The sequence below is a fragment of the Thunnus thynnus genome, chromosome 10 (assembly GCF_963924715.1).
Source record: "Thunnus thynnus chromosome 10, fThuThy2.1, whole genome shotgun sequence".
Lineage (NCBI taxonomy): Eukaryota > Metazoa > Chordata > Actinopteri > Scombriformes > Scombridae > Thunnus > Thunnus thynnus.
In genome coordinates this window covers 16,451,846-16,475,759 of record NC_089526.1, presented here as the reverse complement: position 1 = coordinate 16,475,759, position 23,914 = coordinate 16,451,846, and the positions used below count along the sequence as shown (strand labels likewise).

At 39.0% G+C, this 23,914-nt stretch overlaps 2 protein-coding genes across 2 annotated transcripts; one reads left to right on the top strand and one right to left on the bottom strand.

Moving 5' to 3' along the window:
- Positions 1-1,357: 1,357 nt before the first annotated feature.
- rundc3b (RUN domain containing 3b) lies at positions 1,358-16,926 on the top strand. The gene is made up of 11 exons (XM_067601513.1): positions 1,358-1,593; positions 9,497-9,612; positions 10,242-10,375; positions 11,109-11,194; positions 11,425-11,514; positions 12,571-12,651; positions 12,753-12,927; positions 13,305-13,462; positions 14,940-15,086; positions 15,440-15,561; positions 15,633-16,926. The coding sequence occupies exons 1-11, from the start codon at positions 1,499-1,501 to the stop codon at positions 15,776-15,778; spliced, it is 1,350 nt and encodes a 449-aa protein (XP_067457614.1). The 5' UTR covers positions 1,358-1,498; the 3' UTR covers positions 15,779-16,926.
- slc25a40 (solute carrier family 25 member 40) lies at positions 16,859-23,877 on the bottom strand. Its single transcript, XM_067601514.1, has 10 exons — positions 23,673-23,877; positions 23,407-23,511; positions 20,759-20,818; positions 20,569-20,675; positions 20,340-20,407; positions 19,854-19,978; positions 18,966-19,249; positions 18,042-18,123; positions 17,842-17,922; positions 16,859-17,734 (listed from the first exon to the last, which is right to left on the bottom strand). The coding sequence occupies exons 2-10, from the start codon at positions 23,504-23,506 to the stop codon at positions 17,607-17,609; spliced, it is 1,035 nt and encodes a 344-aa protein (XP_067457615.1). The 5' UTR covers positions 23,507-23,511; positions 23,673-23,877; the 3' UTR covers positions 16,859-17,606.
- Between the last annotated feature and the right edge of the window lie 37 nt (positions 23,878-23,914).

Sequence of the window (23,914 nt, the reverse complement as noted above, 5' to 3'; positions counted from 1 at the left end):
GTTGTTACATTAATTTCAAAAAGGAAAATAGATTCTGAATCTTTTTTAAAATTAATTTTGAGGTGAATCTTCCTTTTGTCTCTGAACTAACAGACAAAACATCCACACAGCAGATCCTCTTCATGTCTTCAAGTGTATGAATGATGAGCAGCCAATCACACCTTTATTTAAACCCTCATACCGATGACGGGCCAAAAAAACATCTTCTTTGCTTTTCTTTCAGGATCCTCTGTCAACAACAAACTCCCCTCATTCACAGCATCACACTACCGGCTGGACGAGTTCACCTCCAACATAAGAGTAGTGGATCGATTTCAGCCCACATTAGGACATTTAAAGTATTTAGTATTTAGTGGAAGAATTGGATGGAATAACACATGACACAACGTGAGGAAAGCGAGATTTGGACATGTATATGTAAAGCCAAAATTTTTTACTATTTATAAGCAGGAATCCAGAATTTTATAATTACACAAGTGTAAAGTAAAGTGAAGGCAACACTGCAGAAAAGTATAACCACACATGAAAATGTCAGACTTTTAAAAAATCATATATTACTTCTTTAATTAACTGTTTTATACATATTAAATGTTATTTTCCTATATGAGGGTGTAAATGTTGTAGTAAAGTGTCTCCACACTGCAAGAAATTGTGGTAGGAAAGTAGATAATGTACTTTATTTTATTTTATTTTATGTACATTTACATAAAAAACAATGACTACACATATTTATATTAAACAAACAAATAAACAAACAAACTCTGAATCCCTAAAACTCCAAAAAATCTCACTGTCCTCAATATGAGCTATAGGCTATTAACCCTGTTTAAATGATATTGAGGACATATACCAGCAGTGGGAAAGTGTGTGCTGACACACATTAGGCTTATTTTAAAGCAAACAACTTGAGCAACATCTATCTGAAAGTGTTTTTTTTTTTTTTAGCCAAATGTAGTGTTTGAATCATCACATTTTCATGTCATCTCATAATAATCTCAAACATTAAAGGGAAATAATATGTTTCTATGTTTGAACAGGTGACAACTGGAGTTTAATTTTAATTGTATGCTTTAATTGAGCAGGTGATTTCAGTTTTAATGAGGCTACAATGTTTAAGTTGTCTTTATTATAAACATTTATTTCATAAAAACAACAAAGATTCTCTTCTGACTGAAAACTAATCATTATATTGGGCCTCTACATGTGAATAAAACACAATGGAGATAGATTTAATGATCATCTACAAGTGATCAATAACAATATTTTGATGCTTCGCAGTCTGAGAGAAGCAGAAGCTGCTGCTTTTATTTTGAACGTGATGACCGGAGGTTCATTGAGGCTGACTCGACACACTTTCTGTCCGACCCCTCCTTCAGCTGAGCAGCCTGAGCTGCTCCGAGGTGACGGAGCCAGCCGGTCCTGCCCTGGTGCAGAGGGAGGAGCGGCGGAGCGAGGACTGCGCACCTCCTCCGGCCGCAGGCTCGGACACAAGCCGGGGATGGCGTCGCTCGGTGCGGGGCTGCATCTCATCCGCAGGCGGGCAGCGAGCAGGAGCGCAGCGGTGGAGAGGAGGAACCTGCTGACGGTGTGCAGGTGGGAATTCCTCAGTCTGTTCTGTGTTTATGTGACAGGGAGGATGAAACGGCGTCTTCAGCTGAATTTCTGATGGCAGATGTGTTTATTCATAATTTCAGAGGCGGATTTGTTTGAGGTTGGTTTTAATGGGAGCAGGGCTGCAACCCCTGCCTCCCTCCTTAATTGATAATAATTAACTTTATATGCACACAATCCAAGAAAGCAAGAAAGTCTGTTTGTTGGATGAGTTGCATTATTTACTGCAGGCAAATGCCTCTATCATGTGTATTTTGTACATCCTCACCATCTCTCTCTCTCTCTTAAACTCACACACACATTGGTGTCCATCACTACCAGCCTCCACAACCCCCATTAAACATTCATGTAGTCACATCTCAGTTTTAATGACCTTCAGTTCAGTGTAGGATTATGAACAGGATTTTAGAAATGGCAAGAACCACGAGTCCAAATTCCTCCATCACAACCCCACCGCCTAAGAAATGTTCCCCAAAAAAAACAATTTGTCTGATTTTGTCTCATTTTTATATTCATGTAACTGTATGATTATACTTTCTGTAAATTTTATCTTCCTTATTGATGATCTAAAGACTGTTTAGCCTCTAAAATGGAGACTTTGTGCTTTTTTGTGAAGATGCTGAGTTTAGAAAACACAATAATCCGGGTGTTTTTGGAGAATATATAGTAAACATGTAGAAAACAATACCAAGGATATAACCTTAGTGTGCTCAATTCAATTGTTCAATGCATCCATGATTGATAAGGGAGGACTGATGGATGGATGGATGGATGGATGGATGGATGGATGGATGGATGGATGGGTGCTGGATCAGTTGAAGTGAAAAGCACTCTGCTGTGAGTATTGATTTGTGGTCCTCTCAGTGCTGCTGGCAGATGTCACTTACTGACCGTTGGTCCCTGTGGTGCGTTTAAGACTAGAAGAAGAGTTGAAGGGGTCAGAGAGAAAAAGAAACATACAGAGGTGTGTAGTCTCATTTTGGCACCAAAACAATGTCTACAGTTCAGAAAGCAAATTAATAATGCACCGCCTGCTCCTGTTGTTGTTCTGCTCGGCCTCTTCAGGGACAAATCTGGCGGGTTAGAAATGAAAAAAACAAACAAGTAGATTTTTCAGGCTTCAGGATGTTCAGGTGTGACTGTGCTGACTTATGAAACAAATACATGTAAAAGGGACAAATATGTGTAATTAGGCACAGGTGCTCCTCGCTGGCCTCGCTGGTCCTTTCCGCCTCCGCACCAGCCACCAACTCACTGACTGGCACAAGCGGAGGAGGGAAAAGAGTGAGAAGAAGAGTGATGGCAAACTGACAAAATGAACGGAGAGAAGATGAAATATTACTGTGAGTAAAAGGAGTGAAGGAAAGACTGAACAAAACACAGGAAGAGTTTTAACCCCTTACATAAAGTTTCCCCTTTGTTTCCAATTTTACGCTTAAAGGTCGTCAAAATCATTTTATTCCAACTATTTGGATAATCAGCTAATTATTTCATACATTCACTGGTTCCAGCTTCATAAAATGTGAAGATTTGAAGCTTTTGTTTACGATGTATGATAGTAAACTTAATGTTTTTGACTGTTGGTTGGACAAAACAAGCTATTTAATACGTTTATATTTAATACCTCACGTTGGGCTCAGTTTTATAGACAAAATGGTAACACAAGAAAAAAAGTTGTCAATAATGCTAATAATCTTAAGTTTGAGCCCCATTATCATATATGTTATGTATCAGGTTATTCCAGCTTCTCATTGGAAGATGTGTTTTTTATTTATGGCTGAAGTATTCTCGGGGTCTTGTGCTTGATTTTATACATGTTTCCCTCAAATTCAGTCAAGTATTTGGTATCTTTGGGAAGTTGAGGATCTACACTAGACGTTAAAGTTCAGTTGGCTTTAACAATTTGAGTCTGCACAGCGTGGATCCACTGGCAGGCTGCTGCCTTTTTTAAGTGACGATCAGATCGCTGCTGGAAGTGTCAGAGGGAGGTCGAGCTATTATATCTGCAATAGTCTTCAACTCAACTACAATTCACCCATCGATTCTCCCACTATGTCAGTTTGTTTTTTATTCATTCTCTTGCTGCTCTTTTCTGTTTTGGTCGCAGTTATAGATAGCATGGAGCACTGCGGTGTGAATTTTGTCTTATTTTTGTGTATTTCTCGCTGCATTAGATGAGATGCTGCAGAGGCAAAAAATAAATTAAGAAAAGTAATTTCACTGTCCACAGTAAACACTGCAGCAGCTGTGCTGACACGAATTAAAACAGCGTCACACTTCATCATCAGCCTGCTGGTTTCAGTGTTTGGACTCCATGTTTGCTATAAGCAGGACTGTGTGTTGTGTACACTCACTCAAAAGTCTAATAATAATAGAAAAATCAACAGCATCATTCTGGTTGTAAGTACTTAAATTCAAAATATATAAGTAAGGTGGAATAAGCAGTTAACTGGGGAATGTTTGACCATTTCTTTGTGAATTACCTAGTTGGAAATGGCCTCAAGCACTGAAAACAATACTTCTTCTGTAGAAGGTCCAGGTCTTGTTTTTTTAGGTCAAAGTAAGCTTCGTAACACATCACCCCCTCTTCTCCTCTGCTGACACTTTTTATGTCGACTCACTCAGCTTTTCCTCCATGTCTGGTTCAGTTGACCTTCTGTTATGCAAGCTGGAGACACTGTGAACCCTCCAAATGATTATGTTGATGCACCTTTTTCAATTAATATTTTAATAGTTTGAGTCACAGCACTCAAAAATACTGACTGCTGACATTTGCCTCCAAAGTTTGGACTGCTGAGTGTTCAATTGAAGACCTCACTCTTTGCACTTAAATACCCTGCACACCCACGCAGGTGTTGTCACCTATTCTGTCAGATTAAATCTCCTCTCACGTTGACTCAGGGCAGAGCTGTGCTGGCGATTCTGCTGAGATCATCAAACTCAATGGAAGGTCTACATGTGATGTCATTGTACGAAGCAGCAACGCTTTCTAAGAGGCTGTGTAATGTTATCTATCCAAGGACACAGTTTTCTGAATGAGTTGATGGACATTTCAGGGAAATACCAAGTGTGCACAGTCTGCACACATCTACACAATAGGCCTTTTTTTCACAGCAGACATCATAGCAGGAAAAGCACAGGTGTCACTGTAATGGGGGTCTATTTTCTCTGACTATCTGTATGTTACAGTTTATAACGCCCCCGTTAAGTCTCTTTTATATCGTTGATAGTAGTGACAGCCTACAGTCTCTGCGTTGTGTTTTGATGATGGTGGTGGAGTAACAGCTGACAGTTGGTAGATGACACAGACAGCTCCGATGTCGATTCAGTGATGAGTTGTTTATTGCTTACAAGCACTTTGGGATTTGGGGGGATACAAGCCTGGTCTTAGTAAAACTGTTCAGTATAAAATAAAATTATAATCAAAGGAAACTTACAATGAATGATTTCTGTAGCCAAGCTCAATAACCTTTAAATGACAAATTATAGGGCCAGCAGTGTAACCTTGACCAGGATCGATGACTTACGATATGACAAATTACACAAAGACACTATTGATACAGATGGATCAGTACACGTAGATAATCAATCTAGATGTCTGTAAAGTTATAGTTAGTAATAAAGTTTCTCTCAAGTAGGCTAAACATGAATATTTACAGTTCACACACTCACCTGGGGGATATAAGCTGATCTGACTTGTTCCCCCGGGATAGGCTTTATAGCTGCATCGTTACCTTGGATACTGTGTCTAGTAATAAATATGAAATATAACAGCATAAAAATATGAAAATAACAGCAATATGTTCACCTTACAACTGTCAAACAAAGGTAAAATTACTGCCAAAATTATATTCTGTATTACAAGATTTTACATTAGACATAGTAACCATTTAAAGCTTAAATTATGTATTTAAGGTAACATATAAGAGGCATATGTTACATTACTAATGACGTTAACGATGGCTCAGTTCTCAGCCATGACAGTGTGACTGTCCGCCAGCATGACACAATACCAGACCCCTGATTTTATATTAACACCTGTGTTTTTCCTACTGTGACATCTCACTGTGTTTGTAGTGATAGCTATTTGTTGTGGTGTTTTAAATAGTTAAAACTAATAGTTTAAAATAAGTTGTCACATCATGAGTCTGTGAAAGTTAGTATTTTTTGATGTTGGAATGCAGAAAACAAATCGTTCTCCGCTTCTGTAAAAAATGAACCAAGCTGATGTTGATTATTGTTGTCAGTCGCCTAGCAACAAGGTTCTCACGACTTAAAGCCACTTGAACGCCGATATCGTGTACTCTCATTGTTGGAAACACAATCTCAGGAGTTTCATTTGAATACAGTGAGAACACCTGTGTGGGTGGACGCTACTGTTGATGTGTCCTGTTGAAGAGCAGGATCTCAGATCCTCACAGGACTAAGCGCTTTATTCAGCTGATACAGTAGAAAGATCAAACTGTTTAACTTATATAAGTTAAAAGCATCTTCACAATGATATTATTTCTGTCTTTCATAGTTCTTTTTATTATTATTTATTATAAAGAAGACTATTCCTACCCCTTTACTGTCTCTTGGTTAATGTTATACTTGCTCTCCTTATAGAAGGATGTGCAACATGATATGCAGAAGATCATGAATGTATTTTGGCCCTAAACCATCCAGTGCTTTATAAACCCACAGTATTTGAAATCAGTTCTTTGACAGACAGGAAGCTGCTGTAAAGATCTGAGAACTGGAGTCATATGATCCACTCTCTTGGTCTTAGTGAGGACTTGAGACACTGTTACAGTAGTCGAGTCTACTGAAGATAAATGCAGATAAAGTTTTTCCAAATCCTGTTTAGACATAAGTTCTTTAATCCTTGATATATTCTTCAGGTGATAGTAGGCTGACTTTGCACAGCACTGAGATCCAGTAATACTAAGACTGAAATTCTGCCACTGTGTTTAAATGGATGTCGTTAACCTTAACAAGAGCAGTTCTCAGTGCTGTGGTGTGTTTAAAATCCTGACTGGAAGACATCAAAACAGTTGTTTACTGCCAAGAAGTTGGTCAGCTGTTGAAAAACAGCTTTTTTTTAAATGATTTTACTTAAAACAGGAGATTTGATATTGGCCTATAATTGTTTCTAAGTGAAGTGTCTAGACTGTTGTTTTTTAAGAGCGGCTTGATGACGGCAGTTTTCAGACCCTGTGGGAAGAAACCTGAGAGAAGAGAGACGTGTTTATAATTTGTAGGAGATCTGAGGCCGTGCAATTTGAAAACATTTTTGAAAAAGCTGGAAGGCAGAATATCAAGGCAGCAGGAGGAGTATTTCAGATGTTGTATAATGTCCTCCAGGTTTTTATGGTTGATTGGATAAAATTGTGTCATGCTACTTGAATTGATTTTAGGGGACACAGGGACAACACATATCCTGTACCTGACATGGAGGCACATTCACTGCAGGCCCTGGTGGATAGAAGTTCAGAGGCTACTGACATAGAGGGGTTTTGTTATCCTGTTGACAGCAGCAAACAAGGCATGTGAATTATTATTGTTTTTGGTGATGATGTGAGAGAAGAAGGACCGCCTCTCATTTTTAAATGCGAAATCTCTCTCTATAGATGTCATAATGAACCTGGAGATTTGTTTTTCAACACCTGCGTTCAGCTTTTTGACTCTTTTTTCTATTCTGACCAGCATGGTATTTCTCCATGGAGATCTTTTCTTTCTGGAGACCACCTTCACCTTAGTGGGTGCAATGGCATCAATAACATTTGTAATTGTAGGATTGAAATGATTCTACAAGCTCATTGACTGAGACCCAAGAGAGGGTGGCTGTGGAAGAGAAAGCCTGAATAAATATTTCACTGGTGTTCTCAGTGATATACCGTTTTGTGATCACCTCTGTTTGAACATTTGTGTGCACGATAGCACTCTCAGAGAAAACACAGGGATGATAAGAGAGAGCAACAACAGTCACCACAACCTTGGAAATGTTCAGACCCTTAGAGATGATTAAGTCCAGAGTGTGTCCCTCGTTGTGTGTGGGCTCCATCACATGATGAGTCAGTCCATATTTATCAAGAACACAACATAGTTCTGTCCTTGAGGTCGTCAACATGGGTGTTAAAATCACCAACAATAACTACACAGTCAAAGTCAATACAGATTATAGACGGCAGTTCAGCAAAGTCATCAAAAAGGTTACACAGTATTTAGGTGGCCTGTAGATATTTAGGAACATAGCTTGAGAGGAGGAATTAAGCTGGAGCCACATATTTAAAAGAATCAAATTTTCCATAAGACATCTGCTTTCATTGGAGGGAATTGTGAAACAAAATCGTGAAGCAACTTCACTTCCTTTCTTTTGCACTCTTACTTAACTCAAAACTGAAGTTGGGAGGAGTTGGCTCGATAAGAACAGCTGCACTGTTATCTTGGTCCAACCAAGTTTCAGTTAAAAACATAAAATCAAGATTGTGCTTGATAATAAAATCATTTTCCTGCCAAAGACCTGATGTTAAATGAAGCTAGATTTAGTTAAAAGTATTATCTGATTAATTTTTTGTGACGGGCTCTGGCTGACGAGGAATGGATGCTAAGTTTGCAGAACTGGTCGAGTGCTTCCTGCTTCTTAGCAGATTCACCGTTGTTTATCTATTACCTATCGGCACACTGGGCCCCGGCTTTTCCTGGGGAGAGTCATGAGTGCTGTCAGCCTTGTAGTCTGGACCCAGCAGATATCAGTTAGAGCATGCTGTATTTTGTACACGGACAGCTGGACGTGCTGTGTTTTTATCAGGCTTTGGAGGCAGAGGATGATTCATCCAGGCCTGAGATGTCAAAAACCATATCCAAGTGTGTGTCAAGGGCCGAAACATGATCATTTTGAGTATTTATTCCTGTACTTCTGTGGACGGTTTGTCAAAGAACGTCAAAAAGAATCTCCACACTGTACAATGATATGATTTCTAAGACAAATACAATATGTAGCGCATTGTCTGCTGCAGGTGTTCTTAAACTTTGAGCTGGCAGTCATTACTCATTATCAACAGCAGAATACTGAAGATGTGTTTATTTCAGGATTTCAGGTTTTCTCGTGTGCGTAGATTTCTACTGTGTGAATGTTGGAAAGAGGAAATAGCTGAGAGGATAAGTGCAATGTACTCTACAGAGAGGAAATTGGCCCTTTCTAACTGTCTGTGTAAGAACAGGGCTGAAGTGTCTGAAAGTTAATGTATGTGATATGTAAGTAAAAACCCTGCTTTTACTCATGGAAATGAGCAGAAATCTTTTGAGTTTTTGCCTGTTTTCACAGGAAGCGCACACGGCTGCTAAGCAACGAGAGAGAGAGATGAAGTCAGATTATTTAGTTGACGTAAAGGTCTACACACAGTTTGGCAGAATCTGCAGCAGCCTTGTCCATTAACTCTCCTTCCTGCCTAATTAGTTGAAACCAGATTAGACAGAGTCGGCCGGTGCACAATGACTGTCATAGTGGGAAGCGCATTATGACTTGTTTCATCCCAGACGATTAATCAAAGCTTCATTACAATGTTGGAGGCCAGATGTGTTTATTTTCCTTGGCGATTAACTCATGACAGAAATGAGAAATTCCCAGTAAGGAAATTAGTGTTACACCATTATCTTACATAAATTAAGATGATTCTTCTACTCTGTTTGTTTGTTTGTGTGCACATTTACAATCCCAAGCAAGTTTTTTGTGTTTCCCTGACAGACTGATTGCAACATCATTCAGTCTGGGATCAGACAGAGAAATACTTTGATGTGTAGCAAATCAGCATTGATTGCTCATGTATAAGCATCCCGTCCAATAACTGATTTTAGTACCAATCTGTTAAAATCTTTTTTTTTTGTCTTTTTTTGTATTCAGGTTTTCAGTGAAGACTCTGCTAGACCGCTCCTGTTTTGACACAATAGATGACTCATCTCCAGAGTTCATTAACTTCGTCTCCATCCTGGAGCACATCCTCAGTCATCGACTTAAAGGTAAAAACACACTGTCATCCACATGCATATACATGCAGACACATGAAGCCCAAATTCACCTCAAACACACAGGTGATTATAACAAAACATATACAATATATGCAGGTTTAAATCTGCAAAATGCAAGAGTCTCTTCAGGCATTTTTTACTTTAATTTAATAGCTGATAGTAGAGAGTGACAGGAAACGTAGAGGGAGAGAGAAAGAGATGGATGATATGTGATAAAGATCCTCAGCCGGAAATGAGCAGGGGACATCGTGTTACATATGTCCTTCACTTCTGGCCCATCAGGAGGCCTCAATATGCAAGATTTTTATGTGAAAATGTACCGACTTGACAGTCTGAAACATAAGTTTGGGTTGCAAGGAGCATCTCATTTTTCTTTATTGATGTTGTCATTTTACTCTGGTGTAAAACTAATTGAACCCTTTACAGCTACAAAAAGTAATTCAAGTCCAATTTATGTCTCTTCAATATCATTTCTAAGTCCTTCCCAACAAGAAATCACCTGTCTTCACTGACATTTTGTATAACAAGTGCAAAGCTGCTTTGTGCATGTTTAAAATTCAGAGCAATATAAATGCAGACTCATGCTCGTACAAATCTGTTTCTGTCTTGTTGTCTCTTAGGTCAGACAACTTGGTTTGGCTATGAGAGTCCTCGGAGTTTCTGGGATTACATAAAAGTAGCCTGCAGTAAAGTCCCTCATAATTGTATCCGAAGCATCGAGAGCATGGAGAACGTGCGATCGTCGAGAGCTAAGGTGAGGATGAAAGCATCTTCTTGGCTTGAAAGCGTGTCAGATTGAATTATCTGGGGCAGCAGGGGGGACATGAAACTTCAAACTGTGGATTTGATAAATAATAAAAAATTATATATTTAATATGGACAAAAATAATATGAAGCAATATCAGTTTTATATGAACAGTTTTGAGTCTGAAAATATTCTGATTTACAGCACACAGATAATGCTGAATCATGCATTTGTAATTTTAGCCTACTTTGCAACATCCACTCAGAAAAGAACAAAGGGGACTCAGTCAAAAAAATGTTAATAACACACACACACACACACGTTCTTAAAAAACGTGACTCGGTTTTACTCTGTGGATCAAAGAGCAAAAAACTGGAGCTAACATTGTTTTGCATTCAGGTTGTAGGCGAGAACAGGACACACACACACACACACACACACACTCTAAATGATCCTGTTGGCTATTCAACACATTTTCTATGATTTCCAGTCATGAGACCTGCCTGCCAAGCATACAAATGACTTTATGAACTTTTAATAAAGCGATAAAAATACCAGGACGGGATTTACGTGATTTCTGCATGACATGTCATTAACAGCCGTTTGATCAAAGCCTTCGTGTACTTTATTTCCACTCTGCAGCTCATTATTATCCTGTATGTAGTGTCACTGGTTGTCTAGACAATATAAGCTGCTACTAACAGTCATTGTTTTGTTTCTCTCTCTTTCTCTCTCTCTGTAGGGCAGGGCATGGATCCGAGTGGTTTTGATGGAGAAAAGACTGTCAGAATATATCTCATCTGCACTGAGGGACTTCAAAACCACCAGGTCTTAATAGGATGCTCATATACACACAGTTTCCCCCCTCAGCACAGTTATATATATGTTTTATGAAAGCAAATGTAAAAATATCCCTCTCCAGAGTGAGAGTGCTGCATGTTAACTTAGATCGTCACATCTCGGAGCTGCTCTGCTCTTTCCTTTCACTTCCAGTCAGTTGGCCAGAGGAGTGGGAGTTAAATAAATGCCAATAATGTGTGTACATGTGTTGACCGTAGGAGGTTTTATGAGGATGCAGCGATCATGCTGGGAGAGGAGGCGGGGCTGTTGGCGGACACGCTCATCGGACTCAACACCATCGACTTCAGGTACTAATCCTGTTCTTCCTCCGTCCTGCTTTCTGTCCTTGTTGCTCTGTCGGTGTGTAGCTTTCTCTGTGTGAGATACATGTTTGGATAAAAAGAAAAGCAACAACCGCCTTTGACCAACTTTGAGGGTTATCAAAAGTGTTTCATCTAAATAGATTGCAAAGGAGAATGCAGTTAGCTGCATTTGACTGAAATAGAAATACATTATAGTTTAAATACTATATAATAAATAGGAAATGGACCAGAAATACAATACAATAAAATAGTATTTCAGTAAAAATCGCTTTTTTGAAGTTCACAATGCATTTAATTTAGATAAACAGCATTAGTTTAGTCACTGTGTTAAGCATATAAGTGTGTTTCAGTCAGTTTTGATGGGGTTGCTGGTTCATTGTCCCTTTTGGCCAATTCAGTTTTCCTGCATTATCTCCCTCATGTATATTCATAGGGTGGACAAAATATTAGGAGCAATTTTCAATATAATATAAATGATATGATGGATTAAAGTGCTCAGTGAGTGTAATTTTGCAGTGTTTTATGAAAGATGCATTTAACTTAAGTTAATTACAGCTTAGTGGCCCGTTGATCACCAGTTTTTACAGCAGTATACGGTAATTACAGGAGAGACAAAAGAGGCCAGAGGGTTGCTGCTGCTGTGCAAACTGCAGGTGCATCAGTTGCAAACATTACAGAATTTTGTGATGGGGCAAGGTAGTGGTGACTCAGTGGTGACCCAAACACTAAACACTGAACTTTGTTAAATGTTGCAAACTAAAGTCTAAAAAAATGAATCAACACATCTGACAGCCTCCACAAAACCTGAAAAGTTTTAGTTTTCTCACATAGAGGACAGGAAATGAGTTGTGGAAGTTTGGTTAACATCACAAATTCAGACCTTTTATATTAAATTAGACATTCTTTGATAAAATTAGTAGTGCTCCAGAGAAATACACCATTATCTGACCACACTGAACTCAAACATGCTGTTAAAAGTCATTTCTTGTATCTCCTACAGTCATGTGATTGCTTTGACTTTCCATCCTGTCGTCTCTGTAGCTTCTGTCTGAAAGGAGAAGGTCTGGACGGCAGCAGCCCCTCCGTGATCGACTACACGCCTTACCTGAAGTTCACTCAGAGGTAAATGAGGTCAAATAATTCCCACCACACACTGCAAATAGTCATCAGTGTACTGTGCAGGACTTGTACTTACATGAGGCACGTTGTCGTTCCCTGCGCAGTGCAGACAGCATCAGCAGTGACGAGGAGGAGATGAGGACTCTGGGGAGCAGCGGCAGTGAGAGCAGCACCCCTGACAAAACGGCCACCGCCGCTTCCATCTTTACCGAGCAGAGCAACTTGGTCAGCAAGTGTAAACGCTTTGAGCAGAAGTATCGCATGGCGCTGGAGCAGAAGGTAGCACCTATTTTTTGTGTGTAACGTGACTTTTGGATAAATAAATGAGGGGTAATGCTGGTGTGACATCTTCCTTGATGCCTGTGTGCTAATTAGGCTTGAATTCTGAAATGCCAGGAGGAAAAAAGTCCTGTGAGGCATCATTTTTTTGACAAACAGCTAGATGTTATTTATTGCATTCAAACCTCCCTAATGTTGCTTTCCTCTGTGGCTTCGGGATGACAAAGCTGCCACGCTCCCTGCTCTCTGGTTATTTCATTTACTTGAAGCGAAAACAAAGGAAATCAGATGTGTTTTCATAAAGCAGTGCCTTCACAGTATCAAACAAATGAAAAACAGAGTGTGTTTGCCTCTGTGTGTGTGTGTGTTTGTCTCAGGGTTACCTGGAAGAGCTGGTCCGTCTACGTGAAGCCCAGCTGTCGGAGGCCGTATCTCATAACAAAGCTCTTCAGCAGAGCCTGGCAGACACACACCTCTCCCACACACTGGAGAAAGAGCAGCTTGAGTACATCATCCTGGAGCTTCAGGACCAGCTGTGAGTTCACTCTGCTTTCTGTGCGTTCCTGTGTTTGTCGGTTAGTGCACGTGAGGTCGCTGACGATTAGGGTGGAGCGCGCTGTGCAGCGGATCCAGCTGTGAATTTGACATTCAGGACACAGCGAGAGGCCTTCGAGGTCGCAGGTGGTTTAGTTGTGTGTTCTTGAATCGATCCCAGTCAGCGCCGCTTTTAGCTACGAGGAAAAGCTGCGTCAGCGTTGCATCTTTCCAGTAAAGTTCTAATCAGTGAGAAAGCCATTTCTCTGTTTGATCACTATTTCATTGTGGGCTGCAAAAATCTCTCAAGTGGATTTGTGTCACGATCTCTGGAAATGAAGCTGCAGTCTGAAGCCAGCGGGATGAGTCAGTGGTTTGGATGTTTTCAAATGCAAATAGAGGGAAAATCACTGTGACATGCAACGTGAGGCGCTGAGACGAGCAGAGTGAGATGCTGTGACTGTGAATATAATCAGGAAAACAGCAAGAATGACAGCGTGAGCCGGGGAATATTTAGAGAGGAAAACATATAGGTCAAACAGTGATGATAGTAAAAACAAAAAAGCACCATTAAAGTGTTGAATTAGTTTTTTTTTTTGTTTTTTTTTAAATAATCAATAACAGATGTGGGAGATCGACTGTGTTTGACCACATATGGGCTTATAAAGCAGCTTTATGATTCTGATACAGGATATTTGGGAGTTAAAAAATCTGATATCGGCTGATATTTTACTTTTACAGAAACACATAAACATTTTTTAATAAGAATCTCTTAGATTTGGTTGTTACATAATTGTGACCAGAATATGTACTGTACTGAGCGGGACATTTTATTTTTGAAAAATAAACCTTTTGATACTCTCTGAAGGACAAACTAAGAGACTGTTTTTGTTACTTATTGGATAACTGTATGTGCAGACACAATTATATCTGTAATAATCTAATATTGGCCAATAATATCTTATGTTTTATGGTCTATTTTTACCTTTCACCTTTTGATTGTATGTATACTTTTTGCAGGATCTTATAAATATTTGTCTACCTGTGAAGAAGGTTTTATCATGCTGTATTTCTGTAATTTGGCAGTCTGGTCTATTCTATACACATAACATCTATTGCATGTCTGTCTGTCCTGGAAGAAGCAGCCCTCATCTGTTGCTCCTCCTGAGATTTCCTCTATTTTTTCCCCTGTTAAAAAGGCTTTTTTGGGGGAGTTTTTCCTTATCTGAATCGAGGGTGTAAAGATAGAGGATGTTGTATTGCTGTACAGATTGTAAAGCCCCCTCAGGCAAACTTGTGATTTGTAATATTGGTTTACACAAAAAAAATGGATTTGACTACTTGTTTCAGTCCTTTTTTATCTTATTTGTCTCTTCAGTGACTGCATTTGTGCTGATATTGAAGATATTACATTCTCTTGATGCATTGACTGACTCTCGAGTTTATTAGGTTCTAACTTTGGCCGCTTGTATCTCCAGAACAGTTCTGAAGAACAATGATTTGCGGTCCAGACAGGAGTTGACAGCCCATCTGACCAATCAGTGGCCATCTCCTGATGCTTTGGATGCCAACGCTGTCGCCTTGGACACGCTGCTGTACAGGAAGAACACCGGACAGTGGGAGGAGTACGTAGATGATATTCCAGATTCAGTTTGGTTATTTTTTTTATTATTGATTAATCTATTTTTAGTTATACATTTTTAATGAATGGAGTAATTGTTGAGTGTATAAAATGCCAGAAATGGAGAAAATGCTTCTTCCCATTTTCCATACCCAGTCTAAAACAGTCTAAACCCAAAAGATTACATTTAAAGTGATCTAAAACAGAGAAAACCAGATAATAATCTGTTCTGAGAAGCTGGAACCAGCTAATGTTTGGCATTTTTTCTTGATAAATTACTTGAACGATTGATGATAAAAATAGTTAGTTTTCTGTAAACTGACTAATTGTTTCAGCATGTGTGATCTCTCTTTGCAGAAAGAGTTTCCAGAGTCTGGAGCAGCTGTCTGCAGACATGAGCCTCTCACAGACTTCCCTAGAGCGGTCAAACACACTGAGTCTGGAGGCCAGACCAGCTGGCACACACTGGCCCCGCCAAGGTACATCTCCTCCTACGCACTGCTGTCCACCTCTGACGCAAGTATTGACCCCTGTGTATTGTGTGTTTCAGGTAAAGAGGAAACTCCATCTCTCAGAGGTCTATGTGGCTCCCTGACCTCAGTCGCCAGCTACAAATCTCTGGCCAGCCTGAAGTCCAGTGAGTGTTTGGCCAGTCCCGCCACAGAGATCAGCAGTCCAGGCATCACCCCTTCATAGGGAACGGAGAGCTGGATGACACGTCACCTCCAGGGCCAGACAATCCAGGAACCTTCCCAGTATAGGTGATATTAACTTGCTGTTTGTAGAAGTTTATATTCTGTATTTGGAGCCCAGAGCTTTTAACAGATGGACGTCAGGTTTACAAGCTGAGAATCTGGAGTAGCATGAATTGTGTTAAAACTCAGATCAGCTCCAACAGACCATGTCATGTCTTAACAATGTACCGTTCAGTTGAAACACTCCCTTGTAAAAGTTGTAACTTCATAGATACATTATGTGTTTGATTTGTTTTGTTTGTTGGTGTTTTATCTCTGAAGCATCTTCTTTTTTCTTTCTTGGAAATGCATTAAAAGAAATAGAAAGTTGATGTAGGAATTACTGTGTCACTTTACACTATTGAGAAGACAGTGATGATGTTTTTACAGGAGAATATAGCATGCAGAAAATCACTGACTAGCTCAGATTAGACAGTTTAGGAGAATCACAAAATACTGAAAGTCTCAGTCAGTGTTTGGTCTCTTGAATGTCACTGATAATTGTTTCCTACAGTTAAATTATTCCTTTAATATCTTCTATGCTGCCGCCCTTTCTTATAATTGTGTTCTCTATTGATTCATTTCTTTGATTTGAGGTTGCACTCTTGTCAGATAATTATGTCATCAGTGTTATGTTGCCAGCATTGTGCATAATGCAGTATTATGTTATTCTGTTCTCAGGTAACGGCCTCTATGATTAATATTCACCCTTCATTTTAGCTTTATCAGACACAGACTATTGTTCTTATTCCCTTTAATTATCCAAATGCTGTATTTCACATTCGTTGCTAGTTACCACAAATAGATCATTCCAGAAACTCAGAATAATCTGTGTAAGGCTTCAGTAACGAACATCCTGCAGTTGGCATCGTGTTCAGGTGAACGGATATGTGGAGAATGTGAAATGAGACATTTGCAGACTGTCAGTATAGTGTGATTTGTGTTATTGGTGACTAGCCGCGTACCTCAACACTGAACTCATGAGAACTTTACTATTTGCCTTTTAGCTTGTTCCAGCAGTCATTTGCACAGACATGTAACAGATGTTTTACTGGATTTATTTGCCTTTTTATCCTTCATTTTGAATAAACTCCACTTGCAAAAACGAAAGTTTGACATTTTTGTTTCTTGTCCACTATGAACACGTGTGATACAAGGTCATGAAAAAATAGATCAATGAAAAGAATTTCCAAAGAAAAGCAAGTATATATATTTAACATTTTCACATTTTCATATTTTCATAAAGCTAACAGTTGTCACAGTGCTCTCCCAAAGCAAGTTATAGTTAGTTGCTTCACACTCACACTGTTCTGGCATCTTCTATCATATATGTTTGTGTTTATGTCACACACATATTCACAGGTTTGGAGTGAAAGTGCAAAACATGGAGATCCCCTGTACAGTAACATGATATGCTGACTCTGAGTCATACACAGAGGAATAAACTCTAATCTTACATCTCTAATATAAGAACTTCAGGCACAGTGCACATGATTCCAGTGGGACAACCACATCTGGGACCTGGAAAATCACATATTATTAACAAAACTGTGGCTGCCATCTGCTGGCTGCATCTAAAATCATGAGATTTGAACACTTCTTAAGTGAATAAATATTTCTTTTCAGTTGTGTGCATTGGATCTGTGGCGGTGAAATAAAAGCAAGGAATATTAAAATATAAATACTGTAATAAAAATCATTTCATATAAATTTGAGTCATGTCAGTATTTTGTAATGCTGAATTGGGTCAAACAGCTTTTTTCCCCCCTCTTTCATTTCTGCTCTATCTATCAGGTGTTACTGGGAGCCCTGTGAGTCCTCTCCTGGTTGTGTTTGCGGAAAAAGGCCTTCCCAAGCTCATAAGAGCTTATCATGATGGCACAGGCCGGGGCCACTTTGACAACCCGAGGAAGGAAACCTGGCAGAGACACGACAGATCAGAGGAGACGTTACATGTCATTGAGGTAGTTCAAATTTAAATGATTGAAATAAAAAGCGTTATAGGTGACACTATGAAGCATTTACCTGCAAACAATCCACCAAAGCCGTGCTGTGCAACAATCTTCCTCATCACACTGATGGTGGAAGAGGAGGCCTTAGACGACACTGACAAGACACGGACACCAGTCAACATAAAGTGACCAATTTACTCCACTTTCAACAACTTCAATCGTCTTCAATGTTTACTAATTGAAATGATGAAAAACAATTAATCCCATAATTACAATTCATCGCTTGTAGCTCTCCAAGCTCCACCTGCCTTCTTGTTTTGACAACATCAAAAGGTAATGTTACGATGGACGCAATCTGAAAGAAACGGGAATATGAATTACAGTTAACATATGATTTGTTTAAGTTAACATGTATAATCATTCTCTCCCTATATAGTACTTATATACAGGAGAATTAAACTGTTTTCCTTCAGTGCGATAAAACAGGTGTTCGGGTCCAAAAGACAGTAAAATGCAGTGTTATTAAAGTCTTCCACTCAAAAAAATGTGTTTTGCTTATTGCTTCATCACTTGGATGTTTGAACTTCACTGTTCAGAGTTTGACACTAAAAGGCTGTTTTCACATTCATCTGATGAAGTGGCAACGTTTCTCTGTGATCACCTTAAATCTCAGTTTAAGGCGTGTACCTATGACAATATTGTGTGACATCACTGGTTTATTAGCCAATTACAGTCAAATATGTAACTTATACAAGTGTGATGTGGAAACGTGATGCTTGCAGTGCGCAAACACTGAGAATGTGAAATAGGAGACGTCTTGTGTCCAACAGTTTAACTTTAACAATATTTGCACAGTCATAGAATCAGACTTTTCATTGAGGGAGAAGTAGTTTTAAGGTTTTTTGTGGAAAAACAATGTCAGACACAAATTATTACTGCAAGCAGAGTATTTTTATGTCTTAAAAATATCTGGAGGTGATCTTTAAGTAGTTTAACACAGTAAAATAATGGTATGATTCTAGTTTTACTGGTGCAGTCTCACACATGAGAATTTACGTCATATTGCATTTAAATTTATGATAAAAAGGTAAAATTTATGTACCAAAAAATAATCATTTGTGATATTTCTGTCCTCATACTGTCTGTGTACAGAGGAATCAATATCCTCATCTCTCGGTTGAGAAATGCGACACTCACAGTGCCAGACGCCGCTCCGGATATGAAGGAGATGGCCAACGTGGGCTCTCTGGTGTTATAACGTTCACACAGCCAGCTCTTGCTCCTCTCGTAGTTGTACCAGTACATGGCTGAGAAGGGCACATCTCTAAGGAGTGTGGGCCCTAAAGCCCGCCACAGAGACCGCCAGCCTTCTGTCTCCACTGCCAAACGGACACAGTTAGTCAGCTCCCTGTACGACAGTTTCTGAGACTGCAGCTTTGTGCGCATCAGCTCTAGAGGACTGATGACTGTCGCTGCTCCCACTGACACACACAGAACAAATAAAAACACAGAGAGAAAAAAGTTAAAACACACAAACATCTTACACTCTGTGCTGGACAGAAAAAAACACATGAAAAGACACCAAGTAGTAGCAACACTGACAGTGAAAAAGCATCATTGTCACTGCGTTTTTTCAGTTTGAAAATGTACTGCATGTCTTTCTGAATTCATTATAACAACCTGTAGTCATTATTTTTTTTAAAACTCTCTTTTAATAACTGCTAACAGGCAGTTATTAAAAAAGAAAGTCAAAGGAAGTGAGGGTCACAATGTCTCAGACTGTGTTTTCAAATTAAATCTAGTGAGGAATTAAATTACAGATACCCAGGGCAAAAAGTAAAAGGTGATTACATTTTCAAATTAATCTGGAAATTATACCACCAGCATCATTAAAATATTGCTATAAGTTAACCATCCTAAAGTTTACTTTAACTGTGATACAACTGACTCAAAAGATGTATTTTTGCCTTGTAAATTATTGTTAAACAGACATTATCTATTTTTTTAAAGGACTATACAGTAATACACATACAGTACTAATTAACAGTCTGTCCTGGTTCAGTTATAGGACAACAGTTGGCTCACCTCTAGCGACTGCTCCGGCCAGAAGAGGAGCCATCTGTGCGTGGTCGCCCATCTTGACCCTCATTGCTGCACACAGCTGGTCGTAACATGTGAAGTAGATGACTGTAGCTGGGACTGCCATCACACTGGGGATAACACATAAGGAAAATAACCATAAATTACTCCATGACAGCAAAAATCAACCACAAAAACAACATCAATATAATCACCAACAACATTATTTAATAAAGTAGATTTATATGACGCTAAGACTTAACATAAATCAGTCTTTGGGGATCAGCCTTTAAGGAAACCTGAGGTGGCTGGCCACTAATTGGTACAACTTCAAAGGAAAACACCCGTAATGAGTGCATCAGCTACAGGCTAAATGACTGCCGGATGACTTTCGGCCAACCAAACATACTAAATAACTCGGCTTTAAGAGAAGAGTAGGCAAAATAAATCATGACAAGGGAATAAAAGAGACACAGAAGACTTCACACTCACAGTGTTGGAGGCAGACCGCTCCACAATGCCTTGATTCCTTCATTGCGTACTATCTTAATGAAGGCATCCTGCAGAGACACAGAGGGACCAGTGTAAGAATGTTTGATGTTTGGTAGTCACGGGTTTTCTATCTCACAGTTGGCAGTACAGCTCATGACTGGGACTAATTACGAACTCTTTACACTTTATATCTAATAATTGTTGGCCACTGAAAATGTGAAATGTTTACCAGTGTGCCACTGAAGTGACCGGGGGCTTTGTACCATGCCTTGGAGTTGCCGTTTTCACACACACATATATGGTCCATAAGTCCGTTGCAGTAGACAAAGCACTTCCCTAAACATTGAAAAAACAACATATCATGTAAATAGGACAAAGGAAACAAACTACTAGACCTGTTATATTTGTAATCATTATACCTTTGGGGAAGGGATTTTTCTGTGCTTGCAGTCTGATCTTCACAACATCCAACGGTGTGACTGAAAAAAGCAAAAAAATCCATGAGACTGAAGTATGACGGTTCAACTGTGGTTCTACTATTTGTCAAATCTAATGTTTGTCTATTCAAAATATAACTTTATTGTGTGTTTAATACACTGATTCTTTTACATGTGTATAGACTGTTAGTGCACTACACCAGGTCACTTGAAATGGTAAATGAGCTTTGCATTAAAAGGGTTTTACCCATTTGCAACAAATCACATAAACTTCATATTATTATCAACCATTTTTCAAAGCAAATCAGATTTTTAAGGTGTTTTCTTGCTTTCCAGGCAGCCATTTTGTCCTGACCCATAGTCCACAACCCAAAGATGTTCAGTTTACTCTCATAGAGGACTAAAGAAGCCAGAAAATATACATTATTTTCTTTAAAAAAAGAGACTTAAAACGATTAATCAATTATCAAAATAGTTGCAGATTTAATATTTGGCAACTAATTGATTATTTGACAAATCATTGCAACTCTAGTAAAATACCAAATATTTGCCGGTTCAAGTTTCTCGAATGTGAGGATTTGCTTCTTTTCTCTCTTTTGATATCATTATAAATTGAATATCTTTCAGTTTTGTACTGTTGGTTGGACCAAACAAGCTATTTAAAGACATTTTGGGCTTTTGTAACTTGACTGGCATTTTTCACTATTACTAATAATTCACTGACTTATCAAAAATATTTAACTGATTAACTGATACTAAAAATAATCACCAGTTTCAGCCATACACTAGTAGACTTTCTATTCAAACGTAGATTTTAAGTAACTTTAAATTTATTTTAAGAATGAGCTGAATTGAGAAGAAACCAATACAAACACCTGGAAAGTAAAACTAACCAAACAAACTATGTTGGTTATACTGCGGCAGGGTTTTCCCTGGATTTTTTTTGAGACAAAGGTGTCAAAGGCTGGAAAACGTGTGGTGCGGGGTACACAGTTTGTGCGCACACCTTTAGAGTGTTGGGCACTCAAGTGAAAAAAATCATGATTTGATAGACAAAAGTGTCCATAGAGATTTAAATTTTATACCAAGATGGAACAAAAAGGTGAAAACAAAGGTTGTCACAAATGACGGTGTTTATTTTGTAGGCCTGGGACGGTCACTATCACGATACTAGCCTATTTGATTCAAAATTGATTCTCAATTCAAAACCGATTCTTGATTGAATGAACAGAAAAGGGGGCTCTACTTTCAGTCTCTTGCTCCAGTATACTGTGTGCCAAAGCATAACTGATGTCCTCATTCCACTGAAATACAATATGGAACATAACTGGCAGATAAGATAAATGGTCCACAGCCTTTTTATTTTAAAACGTTACCTGCATTTATTAATGAATCAATTAATCTGAAAACATCTTGCAGTCTCCTGTCTGTATGAGAATAACAAACTGAGGGGGAGGAGTGCTCCGCTGTGTTATTGACATCATGTCTCCAGTAGTGGAGAGCAGCCTCACTGCTGCACCGTTAGCTTTGAGGAAAGACATCGCTGTCCAACATGTTGAGGGGGCGAAGGGTTTTGGGGGTGAAACAGACTGAGCACCGAGTTATTTTCTTCACCTCAGAGTTGGTTTAAGTTGTTTAATGCTGCAGTGTGTGTTGGTCAGCCGGTCTCATTTGTTACTGCTGATCGCTGCTCCGCTCCGCTAACATTAGTCTGATTGACGGCGTACTAAATTCACAATATATTTCACGTCCGTCACGCAAAGGTAGTTATTTAGTCATTAAATCAAAACATGCTCGCAACCGCTGCCTGTTCTTAAGATGAACTACAAGATAACTCCAGCGTGTGCGCGCCAAAGATTCTCCGGGTGCTGCACTGCCCTCGCAGTTAGTTCCGCCTTTTTCGTTCCGTCAACATGTCGGAATACTAAACAAAGGATGCGGTCAGTAATACAAACGGTACACCTATAGATACGCAGGGGAAACCCTGTACTGCGGTGTGCAAACATACACAGGAAGTTTGTTTTAGTTTGTTCCTACACACCATCACTCCGATGAACAGTAACTCAGTCACTGTAACACTAACACATCCATTCTACCTCCAAAATATATATATTTAATTTAGTAAATACAAAATGTACAATGATACGTACACATATCATCAATTACTTTTGATATATATTTTTAAGCAGTCTGTATATACTGTACATAACCACCTACTGTATGTATATAAAGCTACGCCACTTTTTTTTACCCATTTATTTCAACACTCTTTCACACTTTTTGTATCCTGTTTAGTTTACAGAGTCGGTTTCACCTGTATATAGATATATATAACGTTATACGTATATGTTGTTGTCCAGTTGTTCTTTCTATCTATTTTGTTCACCCACTAGCTTGTACATAATAGTGACATAGTATATATTGAATTGTTCTTGTGTTTCTTTCTGAAGATAGTTGTGTGTAAACACATTGAAAGCCACTAGAAAACCTACTAGGCCATATCTGGCCAATAATGCTGATTGTGATTCTATCTAGCATGAGCAAAAAAACAGGAGAAAAAACACCCACTGGTTTATGCTTTAAAAATAAGGAAAGACTACACATGACAGATGTTACAGTTAGTATCTTACCCAACAGTGATGTGAGGATGGCTCCGGTGCACGATGCCGCCATCCGCTGGAGGGGAGTAATGTCATCACTGACTGGAGGAGCACGGCTTTGACCACTCATACTGTCTTTATAAATCACAAACGATAGCAGCTATGTCAGTTATCACGTAGGCCTATACAAGAAGCTGCTTTTCACATATATGGTTAAATTATTAACTGTCAATATCTGTCTGTCTAGGTGCCTTATGAATGGAGCTAACTGAAGCTGTGTTATATAACTTACCTACCTGTTAAAGCTCCTTTACGGCAATGAAATGAAACATCCCTTTCGGCTTTGTTAGTTTGATGTAGTAGACACTGCTGCCTTACAGCCTCTGAAATGAAAGCAAAACTTAACTTGAAACGTGTTCGCTCATTAGCCTTTCAGTTGACACAAAGACTACCTCATGGATGTATACAGAGAACAACCTGATTGCGTTTATTACGTATCTTATACGTAATATTAATTTCAGTTCAGCACTTTCTTGGA